Here is a 20,297-nt window from a genome sequence, read left to right as displayed (position 1 = left end):
GGTAACAGTCCAAACAAAAGACTTGGAAGAACACCTTTAAGAAATGCAGCCCTCCTGTTATTGTTTTACTTGTTTAGTTGCACTTGTAAGTTTCCCAATGCAAGTTTAAACACAGCTTTTATCATTTATTTGTTACACCATTCTAAAAAGAAGAATGTATTTTTGTTAGCTATTTAAAAGCCAGTAGACACCAGGAGTCAAAAAAGCTAAATAATTAAATCCAAGTTGTTCCCTTATACACAATGCACGAAGTAAAATTTATCTTTTAAATATGTGAGAACAAAAATTTATAGTGAATCTGGAAGAACTGGGAAAGCTGAAAAGCTGTATTTCTCATTACATGGTATTAGAGTTGGTGTCAGCCACTGCTTCACTCTTCAGGATGCAGCTTTTCTACAAAAATCACCAGACCAACAGAAGATACTCTGTTCCCCATAACCAGCCATGTGGCTGCAGCCACATCATTATTTTTCTCTGACTGATTTTGAGATTTTCACTTGAAACATGTCCCCTGAGGTACCAAAGTTTAGAGAATGCTTCAGCTATTGGAGCCATTCCTCCTGCCAGCTTGTTCTGCTCCTCTGAAGCTGCAAGAAACTTCAGATTTCTCTTGTTCTCCTCCAGGCTTATTCCTACTTCAGTTGCATTTTATTGAAATTAGTTTTCCACTTTTTCTTCACTTTTCTTTGCTTGCAGAAATTCTTCTTCAGCTTCTTTGGAGCCACACCCTCATTTCTAACAGGCTTAGCTGGCTGGCCTCTTGTTTCCATAGCTACTGAATTTCCTTCATGGGGTGTGTCTGATTGTCCTTTCACCCCAGTCATCTACACATATAAGGGGAGAGAATTAACAAAAAAAAAAAAAAAAAAAACAAAAAAACACAGAAAACCAAAACAGAATTAACAGAATTAATAATCTGCAATCTGTATGGAGCACAAACATGCACAACTACAATCAGACAATTGCCTTCTAATTCATGTAATTTCAAACAGACCCACAGGGCACATCTGGACTGGCACAGCTGGTCTTCAGTCACAGTGAGAAGTGACCAATCTTGCCTCTTCCCTGCCTACGTGCCTGGATTTCCTTCTGGCAGAAACCAGAGTGCACAATGGAACTAGGAATGGATGCATGACAATTTTGCCCTCACATGAAGGCAGGCTGTGGCTAAAACATGTAACTCAACCTACAAACAATTTCACAGTGCACAAAGCTGGGCTTTTCCACAAATGAGTAAGTCTCTGCTGAAGAAAAATAATGCTTGAAAAATTTCTTACTTTTACAGGGCCATATTACCTTCAAAATAATAGAGGTGAGAGCAGGATCTTTGGGAAATGTCCAAAGCATGAGAGGCATCATGTATGGGATTCCCAAAAAATTTCTGTCCCCCAAAGATGACAGATAAACTGTATCAGCTGTACCCCAAGGGACTGAAATAGGTTATTCCCAAACTGCTAATCTGCTTTTCCATCAAGTGAGATACTGACCTTCTGTTTCCACCCTTCCCAGGGTGCAGGTGGAAAGGTGCATGGGACTCTTCCATTACTTATGTGGCAGGGCAAAGGGAGGCTGGGATCTAGTGGAACCCATGGGACTGAGAGAGTGGCAGGTACAGCAGGCAGATCACAGTGAGCTTTGTGCAAATTATAGGATGATCTGCTCTTGTCAAGAGAACTCTTGTAAATTGCAACTGATGAATCTCCTGCAGCATGACTCAATAAATAAGAGCCCTCCTCCAAACTAAAATGAGAAAAGTTCAAAATGAAAAATATTATTTAAATGTTTTTTGGAGCTTTTTTATTTGATCAGATAGTTAATATGTTCTTAATGCAAAAGCAGAACATCTTTAGATGTTTAGTCCCTTTAGATGTTTTATAAAAAGACTGTGCATGAGAAAGCATTAATTAAATTATATTGATAAATACATACTAATTAATGTGTTCATAATGTATTCATAATGTGCTAATTTATCAATAATGTACAGACTGTCATCATTCAACTAAACATGCAAGCATACACTGAAAACCATTCATGATGGGCAAATTGTAATTCCTTAACCAGCATCTTACAAAGAACAATGCCCATGTGAACACAAAGAACAGATGAGCTTTCAACACACACAGGATGAAACAGGTCTTTAGGAAGATCAAGGTCAACCAACTGCCCATAACAAAAATCTTAGTCAAAAATCATGAACCTACAGAAATAATAAAAAGCAGGAAAACCTCTCTGTAATTTGAATGAAAAGGCCTCACTATCAGTGCAAGACACACGCAACACAAAAGAATTAAGACACTTGCAGCCTGAAAGCCTTGAAGTAGTTAAGTAAAGAAGCAGGAGAAAGGCTGCAATGTCCAGAGAAAGACAGGCTGCTATAAATCAAGGTAGGCAGAAGTGAACGCAGTGTTATTTCTACAATTCAAGCAGAAAGAGTAACAAAACTCAAATGCCCAAACTCTGTGTGTCAGCCCAGATACATAATATTACACCTCACACCTGCAAACTGTTCACTCAGCCCCTAAGAGTCCAGTTTCCTCTCTTGAAGAACTGGTTCCAAAACCTCAATATCTTATTCTTTTGCATCATTTATGCAAACCTTATAATACCAAGCATATTTTACACAGTACTACTATGACAGACCTAAGAGAACCTGTAAAATATGAATTTGTTCATGTATATGAAGAAATAAAAATCAGAGTAGACAAACATTCTACAGAAGAAAAGAGATGAGCTGGGCAATGTGGCAAACAAATACAATGAGCAAAAATTGAGAACTTACTCAGACACCTTCTTCAAAATATGATGGAGTATATTTAATGAATTTGCAGGTCTGTGAAAGAAAAAAATAGCAACAGTAGTAACTTGCAAGGCTTGTTAGGGTTTGTAATTCATTGCTAAAAAAACTTACTACAAATACTCACTTAATCAATCCAAGTTTTCCTCTTAAAGTTTCTGGAGAAATCTTTTCTAGCATAATAAGCTTTGATGTAAAAACATCAATATGTCCTGAAAAAAGAAATTCAATTAATACACTAAAAACAAACCAAACAAATGTAAGAGCATCATTTGCAGATCTAATGCCTTTTTAAAAGGATACAAACTTTGTTCTTTTGCAATAGAACAGTGAAAAGTATTTATCCATGTTGCACCATAACAGAGTAAAATGTGCAGCTGCTGTAAGTACAGACATCTGTACCTTGACTGTCTTTCTAAACCAGGAGATGCCTGACTCCAGCAAACCTTACATCCTGGGTGGTGTGGGATACACAACCTTACCTTGCCATGGCCTTAATTTCACCACTTAGTTTGTATCTTCACAAGTTTATTTGACTCTTATCACTTCCCTTCCTCACTAGACAGATCCCAAAAGCTGATTTTGAACAACAAATTTTTGTGTTTACTATACTTGCTTTTCTATTCTGATCTACTGCACGACTTTCTGGGAATGCTGACCTTTGTCTCTTAATTTTTTCTCCCCTTCCTCACCTGAGGAATTACAATTTACAACTCAGGCCTTGATCACGGCAAGTTGTTAAAGACTATTTGTCTTTGCCACAGTGAGAAGCAGCAATTCAAAGCTCTCCTCATCACATTTTTAAAATAAAGGCTGCCAAGGACAGCTTAGCTCACATTTCACTTGATGAGCAATAAGGATCTGAACCACTCAGATCACCACCATAGCTTGGACATGGATTTCATGACTGCACCTTGCCTTCTGGCTTTTTCTTATGCTGAGGTTTTCCCAGAAATCTTTTCTATTTTGGGTCCCACAAGGAGGATGAGGAAAAGGCAGCATAATAAAATACAGCCTACACAGTGGAATTTACTGCCTTTCTACAAATCTGCTCTCTTAGGAAGTGTAAATGCTTCAATTGCACAGTTAGCATTGCTAAATCAAAGCATTTCACATTCCAAGCTATCTATTACTAAGTTTATGTGTTGTGTAAGAAGACTAAGTAATAACTCTCACTGCAACAAATTAAAAAAGATACACCAGGACAACTGATTTCTTTTAAACACTGTGCCTTTGTTACTTTTCTTGATATCAGTATTTTGTGCAAGACTAAGCAGTTAAATTTCATATTGCACATTGCTGACTACAAAAAGAGACTTGAAGTCATTATTAAAAATATAATTTTAAAAAAATCTGTTTAGATTCTGTATTCCTCACCAGCCTCTCCTCAAACCAGACTTCTCTACTTCTAAACATAGTGACAACATAACTGGGAAAACAATAATATTTACAAAATACCCATGAACTACTTCCACCTAGTTTATATAACTATATCTTATATTCAATAAGTGACTGATTGAAAATACTTGTCATGTAGTACTTTACCCATACACTAAGTACTTTTTCCCAACCCATTCTTCAAATAATGTTAATTTAAAGACCAATATTATTCCATTCATGTGAAGGTAAACTGTTCTTGAATAAAGTTTTGCTTAGGCACTTAATGCAAATAAGAGAATAATGGTTAGGGTAAAATGCTTCCATTAATCAGCAAAGCTTATCACAACCTTATTTACTGCTTAGATCAAGTACAAGTGCCTTATTTGGGAAGCTTGTCACAGAGATTACTGCCTTTGCAGATGCAGGATTTCCTATCTGAGTAGCAAGGGGACTTAACAACCAAGCTAACTGCTTTGCTAGCAATAGGAAGACAGCACTCTTTGATGATAGTATCTCTGCTTTTTGAGAACATCCTAAAAAAAAAAAAAAAAAATTCAACTTCATTTTCTCCCCCTGCAGCAGCTACAGGGAGGCCATGGTTACACATATTCTGAACCCCTGAGCTGGTGCTGCTGCTGGCAGAGCTGAGATCCTCCCTCTGTCACACACAATGCTGGACAATTAGGGGGCATAGATCAAAGTCCAAAGAACTTTTCATCCATATTTACTTGGCAATACAAGAGACGGATGAGACAGCAAATTAAGCTTCTTCAAGAGCCAAAAACATCTATGCAGTTTACCACTGCTAGATGCTTAAAACTTAACAGTTAAAGGCTTAACTGTCTGATCAAGAATTCAATGTACAGTGTTAGTAAGATCATAGTTTTCAAACCATGTTGTTCCATAATTCCACACTCATACTGTGAGGGAAATGTTATTAAAAAGAGCAGTAAGTTTATCGCTTTAGGAATGTTTGATTTAAAATTCTTTTATTATAGAACACAGCATTTCACTAAAAATAATGCAAATTACAGCATGATTTCAGAAGCTCTCTGCCTTCCTCCTTGCACTGAACAGACCAATGCAGTAGTCTTACTATCAGCTATCAGATTAGTGACAGAGAATGAAAGACTCACCCCACTTTAAGCTGCCCATAGCACAAGGATATCATCACCCTCAGAAAACTGTCCCTGGAGTTTCAGGACAAAACTCTCTGCTGCAAAGAGCCCTCTGAGTAAATCTGGACACTTGCAACACTGCATTTTTCACAGGTCCCTTAGGAATACAAGCTGAAAGGCAGAATTTCACAGCTACCTTGCAATACACCAAGAGCAGAAGACTCCCCAAGCAGAATATAGTAACAGTTTCCTATTAAAAACTGTGGTAGATGCTCTTTCCTATAACAGATACTTACTTCCACATATTTTTTAATCTACCTCTATAAGAAACTACATGGCAGTACCAAGAATCTGCCCCACAGGACAGGAGTACCCATTTACTCTCTCCACACATCACTGTTTCCTCACACTGCTTGCCACTGTGGAAATGTTAATAAAAACTTTGATAACATTTCCTGCAGGAAGCCCAACTGAGGTGCAGCTCAGTATGCTGGATAAATTCTCAGTATAAATACCCAGGATGCACTCAGTTATACTGGTCTGCTTGTTAGAGAGAAGCAATGCCTCTGTACATTAAGATACAGAAACAAATAGAGAACTGTGTCTATAATTAGCTCTTCATAAGGATTTCTTTTCTAATGGAATGGAAAAACCACATTAAAAACTGCTTTTAAAGCTTAAAATTAGAAACATAATTTACATTGAGTAAAGAGAGCAGACTAAGATGCAATTGGCAAATACATTAGATTTCACATAATCCCAATAATTCTACAGTAGCTTGCATAGTTTGTATGTAAAAACTGGGAAACAGAAGTTAGCATTTCTAAAATAGCATTCTGATGTGAGCCACCAACAGCAAAAGTGTAATTCAGTGCACAAGTGGAAAGGTTTGGCAACCACAGACCACAACTGCTGATGTAACAACCCTAAACCCCAGATTTGTTTCTACAAAAAAGTGAGTCAGTCCCCACTGCAGAACATTGACTCACTGTACAAACAGGACTGCCCTCATTCATTAGCATGTGCCAAGCATATTCTAAATATCAATTAACCAATTTGTTGCAAATTTTCCCTTTTAAAATCCTATTAATTAGAAGGTAATTGGTATCAGAAAGCTCTCCATATATTAAAATAATCTGGTCATATTCTTTATATGTACCATTTTAATACACAACATATATCTCAACAGACATAAAAACTTCCCTGACTTTTTAAAATACCATTGTACAAACATGAATACAGCATTTTTTACAGGACATGGATACTATTTATCTAAAACCAAAGTTGGGATATCTTCATCCAGCACCCAAAATAAATTTTAGACAAAAAACTTACTGAAGATAAACGTGAAAAAACAAAATTAGGAAGTTAAAATAAGAAAGGATATATGGAATATACTTCCAATAAATATGTATCTCTTCTATTATTCTACAAATACTCACACATACATGTGTCTTAAGCAAAAACTCAAAACATGAACTTACCAACAAAAAATAAGCATTTAGAATGCAGCATACTCTGTGTCCATAGCTGGCACACTTCACTTTCTGTAAGAGCTTCAACACCATAGTAGGACTGGTATTCTAGTTTTGGTAACAGGAATATAGGAGTCAGCTGTAAAAGAGAAGATAAAAGAAAAAAATTAGCACTCATTGTCCAAAAACATTCATAATTTAACTATACTTTGTAGTTTATAATAACCACAGTCCTCTACCATAGCTGAAGCAACAAAGACATTTCAGAGGTTCTGTTTGAAGGGAACTCCACAGTAGAAACATTAGAGTACAGAGACTTTATATAGAGAAAGATTTAATTGACAGGGCAGGGGGAAAAGGAAAAAAAAAAAAAAGGCCTGGACAAGCTTTTACAAATAAAAAAATTCTATCACTTAGTAATTTTTCCATGTGATTAAATTGATTTCAAGTTTACACTTCTGTGCTCTGCTGCTTTCTGCAGCAATTTAAGAAAAAACACACATTTCTAATTAGCTTATTATTAGCAAAATTCTGCCATTTATCACTCCTGTCAGAATCTCACTTGAAATTAGAACCTAATGCTTGGACTCACATTTGAAATCAGAGGCTACCCTACCTAGTTAACCCTAATGAGCACTCTCAGTTCTCACAGATAACCCACAGTTTAAATTTCAGGAGAAATTAAAAAAAAAATAAACAAGTGATTGGTTTCTGGATGACAAAGCAGTTATTCCCAGGCATTTATGAGAAGTGGATCAATAGCAAAAAGATGGGATTTCTTCAAAATAAGATTTTAAGCACAGACTCTTGACAAGTAGTCAGCGTTACAATGATTATTTCCATTTCAACAAAGCATAAACACCTCACAAAACACCTGCCTGCTCTAATTCTGGGGTTCTCAGGAGGGACATACCACAACAAATTTGCTGAATGATTAAGAGGACTCTTAAAAAATTACTAAATTACTGAGAATTACAGAATAAAGTTTTCTTCTCTTCATGCTACAAGGAGTATTTTGATTACAGTTGTCACAGTATTTTCAAGCAGAACAAATAGAATCTTTTTGTGTTCTCTGTTGTTCATTTTATCTCCTATTTCTTTGCTTAACTAAGCATAACAGCAAGGCTGAATCCTGTTTGAAAGTATTTATGATCATGAACATTCTCAAAGTCTTGAGCCAAACCCCTAACTACTCCATTACCTCTTAAGAGTAGTTCAAAATTACATTTTTTTAATAAGTATCATTACCCAGGAATATTACTGTATTAAAAAATGAAGAATCACACTTTATCTTCTAATCAAGTAGCTTTAAAGAAATCACAAGTTATTCTTCCCTATCTTGCTATAGCAAATATTTACTTGCAGAGTCACAATTGTCTCAGTGAAAGCACAAATACTGTCAAGGACTGGGAATCCCAGAAATCCCAGAGGAGCACAACTGTTTAAAAAAAAAAACTGAAAGCAAAATCTTTACCTTTTGGGGTTTTTTCTTTTTCTGGTATGCTGGCAGTGACCTGACTTTCTGCACACTGCAACGCACCAGTAACAACAGATCACTCAAACTGAAGAGCTTGTACACAACATTGCCTTCCTCAGGTGCTTGATACTCTGAAGGATCTTCCTCAAGTAGCTGAAGCTCACTTGGCAGCTTTCCTAGAGATAAGGAATAAACCAGAAAATGACAAGCTTGGACATTCTTTACCATGAAGCTGATTAGCTTTGTTCCCTTGTAGTAGTTTTTTTGTTCAGTTGTTTGTTTTTTTTTTTTCTACTCTGGGATCTGTTTTGTTTTGTAAAATTTTGGGGTGAAAGCTACTTCATTAGGCACAAAAAGTCTGTGGGAGATTTTATCCAAGGAACTGGAAGTAGTTTTCTGTTAGTAAAATATGTAACTCAAATCTGGCTTTCTGCAAAATAGACATGTAAAGAAGATTCTCAGCTTGCCATAGAATTTTCAAATTATGCCTTCTATTCTACACAGTCACTTTTCAGCATGCTGGCAATATTGGTTGCACAACCTCTATGAAAAAAATCTAGTAAAAAAAACATCTCTGTCTTTTTCACAGAGAGAGAAATAAAGCATCATGCCTCACAGCCTTTCAAACTAAGGGAGGAGACATGGTTTATTCAGTTAAAGCAATAAAAAAGTAGGAAGTGATAATACAATTTCAACTAAAACTGATTTAATTGTGTTAACCTATAGATAAAATAATTAATTCCTACATGATCAAATGCACACCTCCTTAGAAAATACCAAAAATGTTTTCCCACCAAAAAGATTGGATTTGTAGGAATTAAATATTTGAGAAGAGTATCTGTCCTGACACAACCTGTCTGGTTTCCTGCATATTTATCTAGCACAATAAAGTGTTTCTAACTTCAGAGCTCAGAAGCAACTTGGACATGTGAGGAAAACCTCCAGGGCCACGGTCCCCAGGATCTCCACAACTTGTAATTCTGGGCTAAGGTCCAGGTGAAGCATAGATTCAATACCAAGCTAATTGTATGAAAACTTGGAAAGGTGGCTTGCAGTGAATCCTCATTTGCCTTCTGGGACTGAGTTGGAGTTAAGCAACAGCAACTGAACCAGGAGGGTCAAAACTTAAGATGTACAAATTCAATTTTTTTTTTTTTCATTTTTAATTGTATAAGTCAATTAATTTTTATTCTACAAAAAATTAAAATAATTCTACTTTTGATTGACAAGAAACTTCTTTTGCAGACTAGACTACCCAAATATTTGAATTTCCATGCAAAAAGAACTCATTCCACTACCAAATGATTGCTTTTCCTTGCTTAAAAACCTTGTGTACGACAACTTGTTTCTTTACAGTAAACCAGTATTTCACATTGACCTCTGTGGACAAACAGCTCCCAGTGCTCCCTTCTGTGTGCAAGACAGTAATTCCCACACAGAGAAGTTAACATGAGCCACATCTCTAAGTCCATGTAACAGATGCACTATTGACATGTTCTTCAGATAAAGGAGGTTAAGTGTTTTCTGTTCAATTTTCCTCCTTATGCAAGGACCACACTTACTCTTTGGCACTCCCTCAAATAGCCATGTCCAGGTATTTCTAGAGGAGCTGGTGGGATTGGAGGTTGAGGCTGGCAGAATTTCTGTGCTGGAGGTCACCAATGTTTTTGGAGACTGAGGCAGCTGGGCTGGCACAACATTAGAATTATCAGAGCTCACCACTGGCTCATGAGCTTTTTGGGAAGGGGACTTGAGAAGTTCAGTTTGCATTTTCAAAATTTCCCCAACAGGATCCAATTCTTTGGATAACTTCCTTGGAGGTTTCCTGGAGGCTTTTTTTCCCTGATCCATGGTATTGGAGCAGTCACTGCTGATTGCTAAAGGACTCTGAGTAGGGGAAGGAGATCTGGCAGTCTCTGCTGAGGTACAAGAACCAGTGGTTGGTACAGCTGGTTCACAACAAGCAGCAGTTTCACATCCTAAATCAATCACCAAATGCTCTTCATCCGTGTCACTACTGCATAAAGAAATCTCTTTTTTCTGTGCAGCATCAGGCTCTTTCTCAGAACTCACTGCAACAGGTAGAGGATTTAATTCTGTTTCATTGTCCAACAGCTCCTTGGTCAAGACATCCTGTGCTTTTTTCAGTCCCACCTCCATTGACTGAAAGCTTTTACAAGGAGAATGCTCTTGAGGGCTGGAGCATGGAATGCCATCTAATGATGGAAGCTGCACGCTGGCACATGCTGAACCTTCTTGCTCAAAAAGTGTGTTTTTCTCCTCTTCATCTCCACTGTTTATGGCAGATGAATTCTTCATCCCCTTTTTTAGGCCATGAGGTAAAATTTTAGCAGTGTTACTAGCTGCAGGAAGAGTACTTTCCATTTTACAAGTCCTTGAGAACTTGGTAGCTGCTCCAAAAGTTTCAAGCTCTGTAACATCATCATCAAAGTCCATTCCTGTGTCATCTGGAGGAGGAATTGTCCTGCTCTGGTAGGTGTCAGAACACTCCTTAATACAGGGATGAGAAGGTAGAAAAATTAAAAAACACCACAACAATAAAACAAACCAAGAAATGAGACACTGCCAAACTGAAAACACAAAAAATGTTCTACCACCCATATTTGACTGTTAGGAAAGAGCAGCAGTAATTGAAAAAAGATTTTTCTTGTTTACCATTGAATATCTTGGTTCATACAAGTTGAAAGGCCTTTCTAAAGGGTAAAAGTTCACAGAACTTTTTCCACTGAAGCAAACTGATCAAAAGACATTTTCATGAAGTAAACATTAAAGCTGAGATGCCCATGAAGAAGTATTTAAAAGAACCAGACAGACATTTTCTAACAGGGTCTGTAACTCAGCAATAGAAAAACCACAAAATAAAAACAACCACAGAAAAAGCAACTTAGGAATTTTAACACAACTTTTGGTTTTGCTTGTTTTTAAGAATATGTGAACCTACATACATCCCACTGAAACAGGTTGTCCTCAGCTGGTTTGTCCATTGATACATCAGAAATTGAAACATAAGATGTTTTAGTTGCTAGGAAATCCATTGGAATTTCATGGAAGATTTGGTTCCTCTCTCTTACTGTCATTTCTTTTCTCAGCAGAGGTGGATCAACATAAACCACTTTAGCTGGTTTGCTACCTTTTCAAGAATGAAAAGAGATTGAGTACATATTAAATGAAAAGAAAAAAGACTGTTGTATAATTTAAATAACAAATCTTTCAACTTCCAATTCAAAATTTCAAAATTCAAATTCACTGCACATGCACACCAGAAGAAATGAAAAATGCTCCTTTCAATCATTAACAAAAGAAAATTAAAGTATGTCCAGATATGGTGTGAATTATTATGATCCTGCAGCATCAATATATACCACATTAATAGCTGAACATATTTCACATGCAGTTCTAAGTAGAGAATTTGTAAAATTAGAACTGTGGAGCCCTATACAGTACCATATCATCCTCTTTTACAAAAAGATATATTTTTCTTCCTTGTTTGAAAGTAAATTTTTTTTTAAGTCTCATTGCCTAAGTGATAACTGCAGTTTATTTCTCTTCTAATCAGTTAACTCTGTCTGGAGTCTGCTGCCCCACTCCCTTGTTTGCACCTTAACACACTTACAAATGAATCACCCAAAAATAAAAGCAACACCCTGCCCATCACAACAGAGAAAACACTCCCATAAAAAAAAGTAAATTAAAGCAAGGGGTTGGCTACAGGGAAAAGTGAAAAGGAGGGCTCAGGGAAACCCTTCAAGAACCACTGTGTATTTCTACTGCAATCTGAATGCCCTTTAGGTATTAATTTTGGATCCAAAAATTAAGTTGAAAAACTGTAATGCTGCTACAAAAGGAGTCAGGCATTATCTTTACTGATAAAGTCATTTAATTTCACATAGGGAAGTGAAAATTGTAAACATTGCAAGCAATTGATAGCTTATTTCTTATCTGTAAGTCTGCTATAGAAACTTGTAAAAACACAGAAAGACATTCCAACACAACAAGCATTATAAATACTTGAATAAACCATTCTGTGTTTAAACAAAAAAGTGTGAGGGAAGAAATTTATATTCAAATTACTGAAGAAGTGCTTCACAACTAAAATAAAGCAGTCAGATGAGTTCATCAGTTTATTAAAACATTTTCTGTTGCAATTGAAAAAATTATCTTCATGGATATTCCTTATTTATTTATGTATATATTCCTCTGTGATGTAAATAGATCTTTTTAATTCTGGAAAATGTTTGCTCTTTGCTTTTTCATCAAATTCCAGAATTTCTCTGCTTTTTTAGTTTCCTGAAATCAGTTCACTTGATAATTTTAACAACTCATTGCAGTTGTTTTCTTTCCAAGGAGCACAACTTAGAGGTATGAAAATCAAAACTGGTTTCAACTTGTTTTTTCTTTTGTCTTTTATTTCCCAGGTGGAAAATAGCTGAATGTCCAAATTCAATATTTATGGTGGTAACTGTAGAGGTTGTTACTATTCTCAGTAGCAAAGTGGAGAAAGGTATAGGAAACAATATTCAGTGACCCTGGATCAATTTCCAGCTCTTTTGGACAACCCCCCACAGTTTTAATAACAAAAGCATCTCATACCTGCAACAGTGATCACTTTAACACAAACTGGAATTTCCCACTGCTCCTTGTAGTTTAGCCCATGATTATTCAGTAAAGTAAATAATGATTGATCACTTAAAACAACTTGAGGACAGTATTTCAAAGCAAGTTTTTCTGCATTTGAATCTGAACTAATATCCTAAAGAGAAAAAAAAGTTATTTCTTTCAAACTTCTTCTTTTAAGAAATACACATAAATTTAAATTAAAAAAAAAACAAAAAAACCCCACACTTCAAACACAACCAAACATGGATATATACAACCCCTAGCCCCAAAAAAGTCTAAAGACTTTGGACACAAATGGTGTCAATGCCACAGTGCCAGGCTTCAAAACGAAATGAAAGTAAAAAAAACTTCCTTGGAAGTTTTCAGCTGAATCTTATACATTCACATTCCAGAAGAAGAAAAAATATCTTTTAAACTTGTATTTTCAGTTAATTTCTATACATTTGAATGACTAAATTGAATAGGAATTTAGATAATCGTTAAATATGGGAGTGTGCTGAACCAAAAAAACATCCCCCAAACCAGATTAACTCACAAATATACACTACAGATCTTCTTATGAGTTATGCAACAGCACAATAAACCATCTAATATTGAAGTATGGTTAAAACTGCACAGTTGTTTCAATAGAACCAACAGCATATATCTAATCACAACAGTGATTAGATATAAAGAACCTTAAAACAAATACAAAACCATCAAGAACACAAATTCAGACTGAAATGATAAAACAGATAAACTTGACACATTTCCATGAAGGAAGGAAGTTGGGAATGCTAATGAGGCTGAAGAACATCACAAAGGATTATGAAGATAATGGGAGTCCAGGAGCACTGAGGACCATGAGAGAACTAAGGAAAACCCAGCTGTGTTCTTTTTCCTGCCACCTGAGACATCATCTGAAGGGCTCTGTTAACAGCTCTAACATCTCTGAGGCTTATACCATTCTCCTGCAGCATCTTTGCTCCTTTCTTCAGCAAGTATCTCTGAAATAACAGTGATTCTGTTGAAAGTTTGAGTTTTGGTAAGTGAAAAAAACTCCTTCAATTAGCTGATAAAAAATTATGTGGAGGAAACAGTCAAAAATCTCAGTTCTACAGAATGAAAACTCCCTGATTTTCACAGTAGAACACAAACAGAAATACCAGCTATTTAATGGTCCAATGCAGTCTAAAAATTGTTCAACACATAAAAAGGATCAGATTGCACTTCTGTACAAAACATGCCTTAAAAATGACAATAAAAAGGTCACTTACATTATGCATAACATGAGCCTTTTTTTCAGGGGTTAGAATAGATGTAACAGTGCTATAATCTGTGGGCAGCTGAACAGGCATGGAAGGGAAATCTGTTTTACCACGTCTTGCTGTACCCTGGGGGAAATCAAGCAGTGTCAAAATACAGTTTCACAACAATCATGCTCACCCAACACTGCATTTCTTATGAAGAAAAATATTAGCAATTGACACAGGTGCATTATAAAGTTATGTGATATGAGAAAACATACTATTAATGTAATCTTTTTATGGCAAACATCTGGGAAAAAGGTTAACAGACTTACTACCAAAATAATTTTATTAAAGGTTTAATTAATAATTTAAATTATAAATTATAACCCCTAACTCAAGAACTGAGTAATAGTTGCAAAACCCCTAATTCTTGCATAACATAAACTGATGAAATTCTTTTTACTTAAAAAACCCCACAAATCCAGTATGTGTACATAAGGTAATACCATTGCAAGAAGATTTTTTTCCAGCTTGAAGGTCAGCTGTGTATGAAACTTTCCTCCCATGATACTCATGATCTCCTGTAGGGTGTAAAACTCTGGATACTTCTGCACATGTCCAATACACATACGTAGCAATTCCTAACACAAAAAGAAAAATAATTTATGCATTTGTATCTTTCCTAAGAATTTAATTTTGAGAAGTTTTTTCTGCAATTTCAAGTTCCAATTAAAGCTTACAGGTAACAATACAGATCTATAATACTCTTACACTGCTATGAGAACTGCAATATATTCCAGATTCTCCTCAGTCCTTCATAAGCAAGGCTGACAACATATGCACACAGTTCAGGCCAATCACTAAAAACATACAGTTTAGTACAGTCTGAGATGTGTTAAACTGGGTAATTTTCTTTTTAGCTATTTATTTTGGCTTTTACAGGAATTAATACTTTTTGTGTTACTACCAGCTTACACTTAGCCTAAGCAAGTCACAAAGATAAAGGCACAGGATTATTCCATTTGTGTTTCAACTCACTATCATGTTAACTCTATATTACAATTACCTGAATTAGGTATTTAAGATATTTAGGTTTTATTTAGTAACTAGAATTATTTCTTCAAATATTGGTTAAAATAAAATATGTGCCTCTATTTCATTTTTAAGTCAGGGTATTAACAACAAATAGGACTTGGAAGTCTGGAGACACATTTTGTGACCAGATGACAAGACACAAAATTGCAGAGCCAATACCAGTTTTTAGGGGGCAAAAAAAAGAAAGCAAGATGTTTGTCTCCACATGTGCCCACATTCTGTGTTAACCCACTAACAGGAAAGCTTAATGAACCCATATTCTGCTTTTTTTCAAAAATGTGCTATAAACCCAAGAATGATACATGAAGTTGCATTCATGTTTGATCTTAGAATCATCAAAGTGGATATTTAACACAGCATGAACTTGCAGAGAGAGGATTATGATTAAAGCCTGAGTAACTTGTAATTAAAGTGACTTTATAACTGCTGCTATGCTTTCCTGTGGAGGAAAGCTGCATGTTCTGTCCAGTAGTGAATATCTAGGAGCCACTCCTTAATGGAAATGCACCTTAAAATTCATCTCCTCCTTTCCCAAATATAAAGAAGAGATTTATTTATTTGATGAATAAATATTTTTGTGGTACTGTAGAATGTGATTTCCTATCCACCACACCTTTTTTGCTCTGATGAACCACAGGCCAAGCCATGCTGTGCAGCATACAGGAAATGGCCACCTCCCCCTCTCATCCCAACACAAAACCAGCAGGTCAGGGAACATCACATCCCATGAGCAGGTCTGTGTAACCTAATCACAATCCCAAGACAATTTTTTAGAAGGGCTGGAATGAAGCATGGCATTAGTAATTACCTCAGTATAACGGAGTGCATCTTCAGAGATGGCATCATAATCTTGGGCACAGCTCTTTGCAGCATTTTGGGCAAATTTCATAAATTCTGCAACTTCATTGTTTACTACTTCTTTCATTTGCTGGGGGAAGGAAAAATCTACTTTTAAGACAAAACAGAATCCTCAGTGCTAGATACATAACCAAAAAAATTTCCAGAGACACAGTACAGGTAACGATATGAAGGAACAGATTCCACTTCCTACTCAATCTGGCAAGTGTTCAGTTTCACTTAAGTAAAAAAATTTTTTGCAAGGCCCATTTCCTTTAAAATATCCCAACCAACAACACACCATCCCAAACAAACAGCAAGTTTCTTTTTTACATGGTGATTTATAAACAGACAAGTTACAAGACATGGTTGATGAAGTTTACACAGCAAAGTAACAAAGATATCTGAGTTCTGATTTAATGAGAAATTATAAGTAAAGACAACACAGTAGTCACTTAAACTTCTGCCTGGAAATGATATTCCCATTGTTACAGCATAAAATAAATAAGCATTAATAAGGAGGCATGGGAAACCAAATGCAATGGCTCAAAACAATCTGCCAAATAATTATGTTTTACAGGACTCAACTAAAATGATTCTTCCACCCAAAGAAATATACTTGAAATGTCTATTAAAAAGCTTATCCTGAATATTTTTTTCCGTTTTCCTTTATTCTTTGTAAGAACAAAAAATTGTGTGACTCCCTCTGTGATGGTCATATCTTACCATGTATGTGAAAAATTCCCTTTGACTTGCAGCATTAACTTGGAAATGGTTTCTTTTTTTTGAGAACTTAGTCATCAGATACAGGTATGTTTTCTGCTCCTTCTCAGTCAAACAAGAGGTAAATGGATAGGGCAGTCTGGGCTCTGGAAGAGGATTGTCATCAGCTGGGCTTTTAGCCTCCACCTCAAGTGATTCTGCAGCCTGAGTGCTACAAGTCTGTCTGTTTTCTGAAGAGTCTGCCAGTGCCCCCACATTTTTCTTTGCCTCTCTGAAAGAAAAGTTAACAAATTTGCAGTCTACACATAATACTAATATTAGTCAGAAACAATAAAGGCACTCAGAAAGGTCAAACTTGTCAGTTCTGATAGAAAAGGAGAAAGACTTAACTAGAAAAAGCCTTTCCTTCATTGCAGAAGAGTAAAATTAAAATTATTTCATTTTAAAAACAGGAATTCCGGATTTCAATGAATAAATTCTTACAGATTACACAAATCAAGCATTTAATTTTCTAGTCTAAACAATGCTGGAATCAGTCACCAAAAATAACAGCAGGCTAGGGTAAGCAGCATGCCTGTTCTAACAACAATAAAGTAACATAAAGCTCATTCTTAAAACAACTCCAGTAAACAAAGGCCAACCAGCCTGGCCCTGGTCTACTTAAAATAATTGTACTTAAGACAAAAAAATATTTAAGGGTAACAAAATGAACTTTAACTGCTGATCTTGGAAAAAGTATATTTTTAAGATACTATTTCAGCTGTAAAAAACATCTCAAGTGTCATTCAAACCCAGCAGTATCACATCCACAGCTCTTAATAACACTTCACAGCTGTCTCTCTAAATATGAGAATGTGTCCATCCTTGTGGCACAAACTGGCAAATTTAATTAAGCTGTAGCAGCAACAAGATGCTGACTCAGATATGCCAGTGTAAGAACATCAAGAAATTCTAGCAGCTTAAATTGGCTATATTCAGCACTGAATGAAATGGCAGCACATCAAGATCATTTCAGTATGCACTGCTGTCACAGTCTTCATTGGGGTGCAAGCCAAAATAATCTAACAGAGCTTTTCCCTCCATATTTACAGCATTATACTTAAATTTTCCCCTTCAGTTTATCAGCAATCTGTTTTCACTGGTACACCACGAGAACATACACCTTTGTATATGTTATTTACTTTTGTAAATACCTATGAGAAACTCCCCCAAATTAGCAAATTTCCTCCAGCTTTTACTTTCACACTTGCTTCAACAGGCTTAATTTCTCTTCCTCTTCACTCTGGTCACACAACCCAGCTCCATCCATTTCTGATTTTTATCAGGTGCAACCTTTCTATTTTCTTGTGGCTGTAAACCTACTCCAACCACACACAGTTGGGCACATCCCCATTCCTGAGCATCCACTCCAGAAACATCTTCCACATTTCACAGAGTATGGTGATGTATCCATAGGATGATAACAAAGAGCATAAAATGATAAAATAATATACCTGTTTGATAAATGCCAGAGTTCAGAGAGGCTCGGAGACAAGGAATATTTTTCATAAAGTTCATGGGAGAAAAATACTTCTTGGCCATTTTTTGGTGAAATGTCCCTAACAAAAGAAAATTCAAAAAATAAATATATTACAAAACAAACAAAAATTAAAGGCCAAATCTGCCCCTGAGAAATAAAAACAAGAATTAACTTATATATAAAAAAGAGGCTACCTACAAAGTGGTTCCAGATTTCCTCTTTATGGAAGTTACATATGTACTAATGCCTTATGTTCTGTGATTGTAAAACATATATTCTTCACAGTACAAAAGAATTTCATTAATACAGGATATAAATTCCAGGTACGGTGAGAGAACTTCTGATGACAGCTTCCTACTTTCACACGTTCATGACTCAAAAAAGAAATTGTGTCGAAATCGCTGGAGTTTTTGAGAAAAATACACCGGTTTAAACTTTCCAGAAAATAATTGTTCTTGTTTTCTATACTGATCTGACCTTCTATATTGCTCTTTTCTTGTTTCCTAATATAGCCGTTCAAGTGAACAGGGTTTATACAATCCCAACCTTCCTAACTACTATAAAAATTACGAACACAGATTTTATTTACGTTTTTTCCCCACAAACTAATTCCAACCCACCTCGACTCTCTAGGGTTAAAGAGCCGAATTTACGTATTTGCAGGGCTTTTGGTGTTAGAAACACGAAGGAAGTCCCCGCCCAGAATCCCGGCCGTGGATTTACAGACTCAGAGCCCAGCGCTGCCCAAGGCGGGAGCGACAGCAAATGGCGCTGGCAGCCTCGGGGCGGCGCCCGGCGGGCGGGAACCGAGCCAACCGCGCTCCCCGCGGGTGGCGGCGCCTTCTGCTCCCGGCGGGAAGCGCGGAGCCGTGTCCGAGCCCCACAGCTCAGGCGAACCGGCCGGGCCGCTCGGGGTGAGGGCGATGCGCTCACCATGTCAGCGGCAGCCCCGCCGCCATCTTGGCCAAGCCCTCAGGGCAGCAACTCCGCCGTTCTTCGTCTCCCCGCCGCGCGAGCCCACCACAGGGCACTGGCCAATCAGCGCCCGACGCGTGGGTCACGTGTTCTCAACCAGCCAATAGGGACACGGGCTCCAGCCGCCCCTCAGACTGTGGCCGCCATTTTGTGACGGGCGGGGCGGATGGTGCGCGGAGTTGAACTATGCGGGTAAATCTGCTCTGTGTTCACAGGCGGGCCCGAGGCGGGGTCTGGGCAGCAGGTGGATGTCTCGGGCACACCCCACCCCTTCCCTCCCCGGGTGTTTTAGAGGTGGGGCCCTGGGCAGAGGATGGCTCCTCCCGGTCCAGTGGGGTGCAGGGGTGGGGGGTGGTCTGTCACTGAGAGGTTGGAGCGCTGAGGTGCCTTTAGAGGCGGCTGCTTTTCTCAGCTTCCTTCCTCTTTTAGGTGTTCCGTTTCCCTGGCTCACTTCTTGTCAGCAGAGCCAGAAAACGATATTTAACTGATGGGCACGCTTCACAGCGTGGTAAAATGTGGAATCCGGCTGTTCTCAGAACCCATAGGTCTGGGTAATGCAAACTTACTTGCTTGTGGTGTTAAAAAAAAAAGGGTGATGCCGGTCGCTGCTCTAAAGATGAGGAAATAATGAGGGCAGAGCGTGTGCTTGGTGTCCTCTGATTAAAACGGGGAACTATTACACAAATACAGGAAAACCCAGAGGTGATTCAGAATGATTTCCAAACCCACCAAGGGAGTCCTCAGCCTGCTTGCACATCAGTTTTAAGGACATTAAAATTCTGCAATCTTGATTTGTTTATCTTAGAGAAGCAGCAAGGTTTTCTGTCCCCCTGGAAAGACCGACCCAGAGCCCAGGCGTGACATAACCCCCTTGTGAGGAGTGATCTTAGTACCCGACTCAGGTATGCTAACAGTTCTGTAGCTGAATTATGAAAACGCTTATTTTGATGAATGTGGCAGCTTAAATCCTACTTCAGGCTGCATCTCTCTAAAACATGCAGTGTCGAGATCCCCCCCAACAATGCAGTATCTGGAGG

At 37.3% G+C, this 20,297-nt stretch overlaps 1 protein-coding gene across 2 annotated transcripts; it reads right to left on the bottom strand.

The window, feature by feature from the left end:
• Positions 1–151: 151 nt before the first annotated feature.
• Positions 152–19,334, bottom strand: ICE2 (interactor of little elongation complex ELL subunit 2). Of its 2 annotated transcripts, none has more exons than XM_056500315.1 (15): positions 19,219–19,334; positions 18,260–18,364; positions 16,770–17,037; positions 16,015–16,134; positions 14,618–14,752; positions 14,139–14,255; positions 12,856–13,015; positions 11,211–11,395; positions 9,807–10,755; positions 8,242–8,420; positions 6,777–6,906; positions 2,922–3,006; positions 2,780–2,830; positions 1,488–1,740; positions 152–824 (listed from the first exon to the last, which is right to left on the bottom strand). In XM_056500315.1, the coding sequence occupies exons 1-15, from the start codon at positions 19,242–19,244 to the stop codon at positions 633–635; spliced, it is 2,955 nt and encodes a 984-aa protein (XP_056356290.1). In that variant the 5' UTR covers positions 19,245–19,334; the 3' UTR covers positions 152–632. The 2 variants fall into 2 exon arrangements, with proteins under 2 accessions (XP_056356290.1, XP_056356291.1); XM_056500316.1 differs by having other exon boundaries at positions 9,807–10,752.
• Between the last annotated feature and the right edge of the window lie 963 nt (positions 19,335–20,297).

Source organism: Oenanthe melanoleuca, chromosome 10 (genome assembly GCF_029582105.1).
Source record: "Oenanthe melanoleuca isolate GR-GAL-2019-014 chromosome 10, OMel1.0, whole genome shotgun sequence".
NCBI classification, from domain to species: domain Eukaryota; kingdom Metazoa; phylum Chordata; class Aves; order Passeriformes; family Muscicapidae; genus Oenanthe; species Oenanthe melanoleuca.
Note: the sequence above shows the minus strand (reverse complement) of the source record. Positions and strands in the feature narration are given on the sequence as shown.

What these genes read in the sequence shown, in the direction of transcription:
- ICE2 (XM_056500315.1), bottom strand. Translation starts at nt 19,244, where the DNA reads ATGGCGGCGGGGCTGCCGCTGACATG. An exon ending in GGGAATTTTTCACATACATG is followed by an intron (nt 16,135 to 16,769) that starts GTAAGATATGAC and finishes TCCTTCCCCCAG; the next exon opens with CAAATGAAAGAAGTAGTAAA. An exon ending in ATTTGAGGGAGTGCCAAAGA is followed by an intron (nt 8,421 to 9,806) that starts GTAAGTGTGGTC and finishes CCTTATCTCTAG; the next exon opens with GAAAGCTGCCAAGTGAGCTT.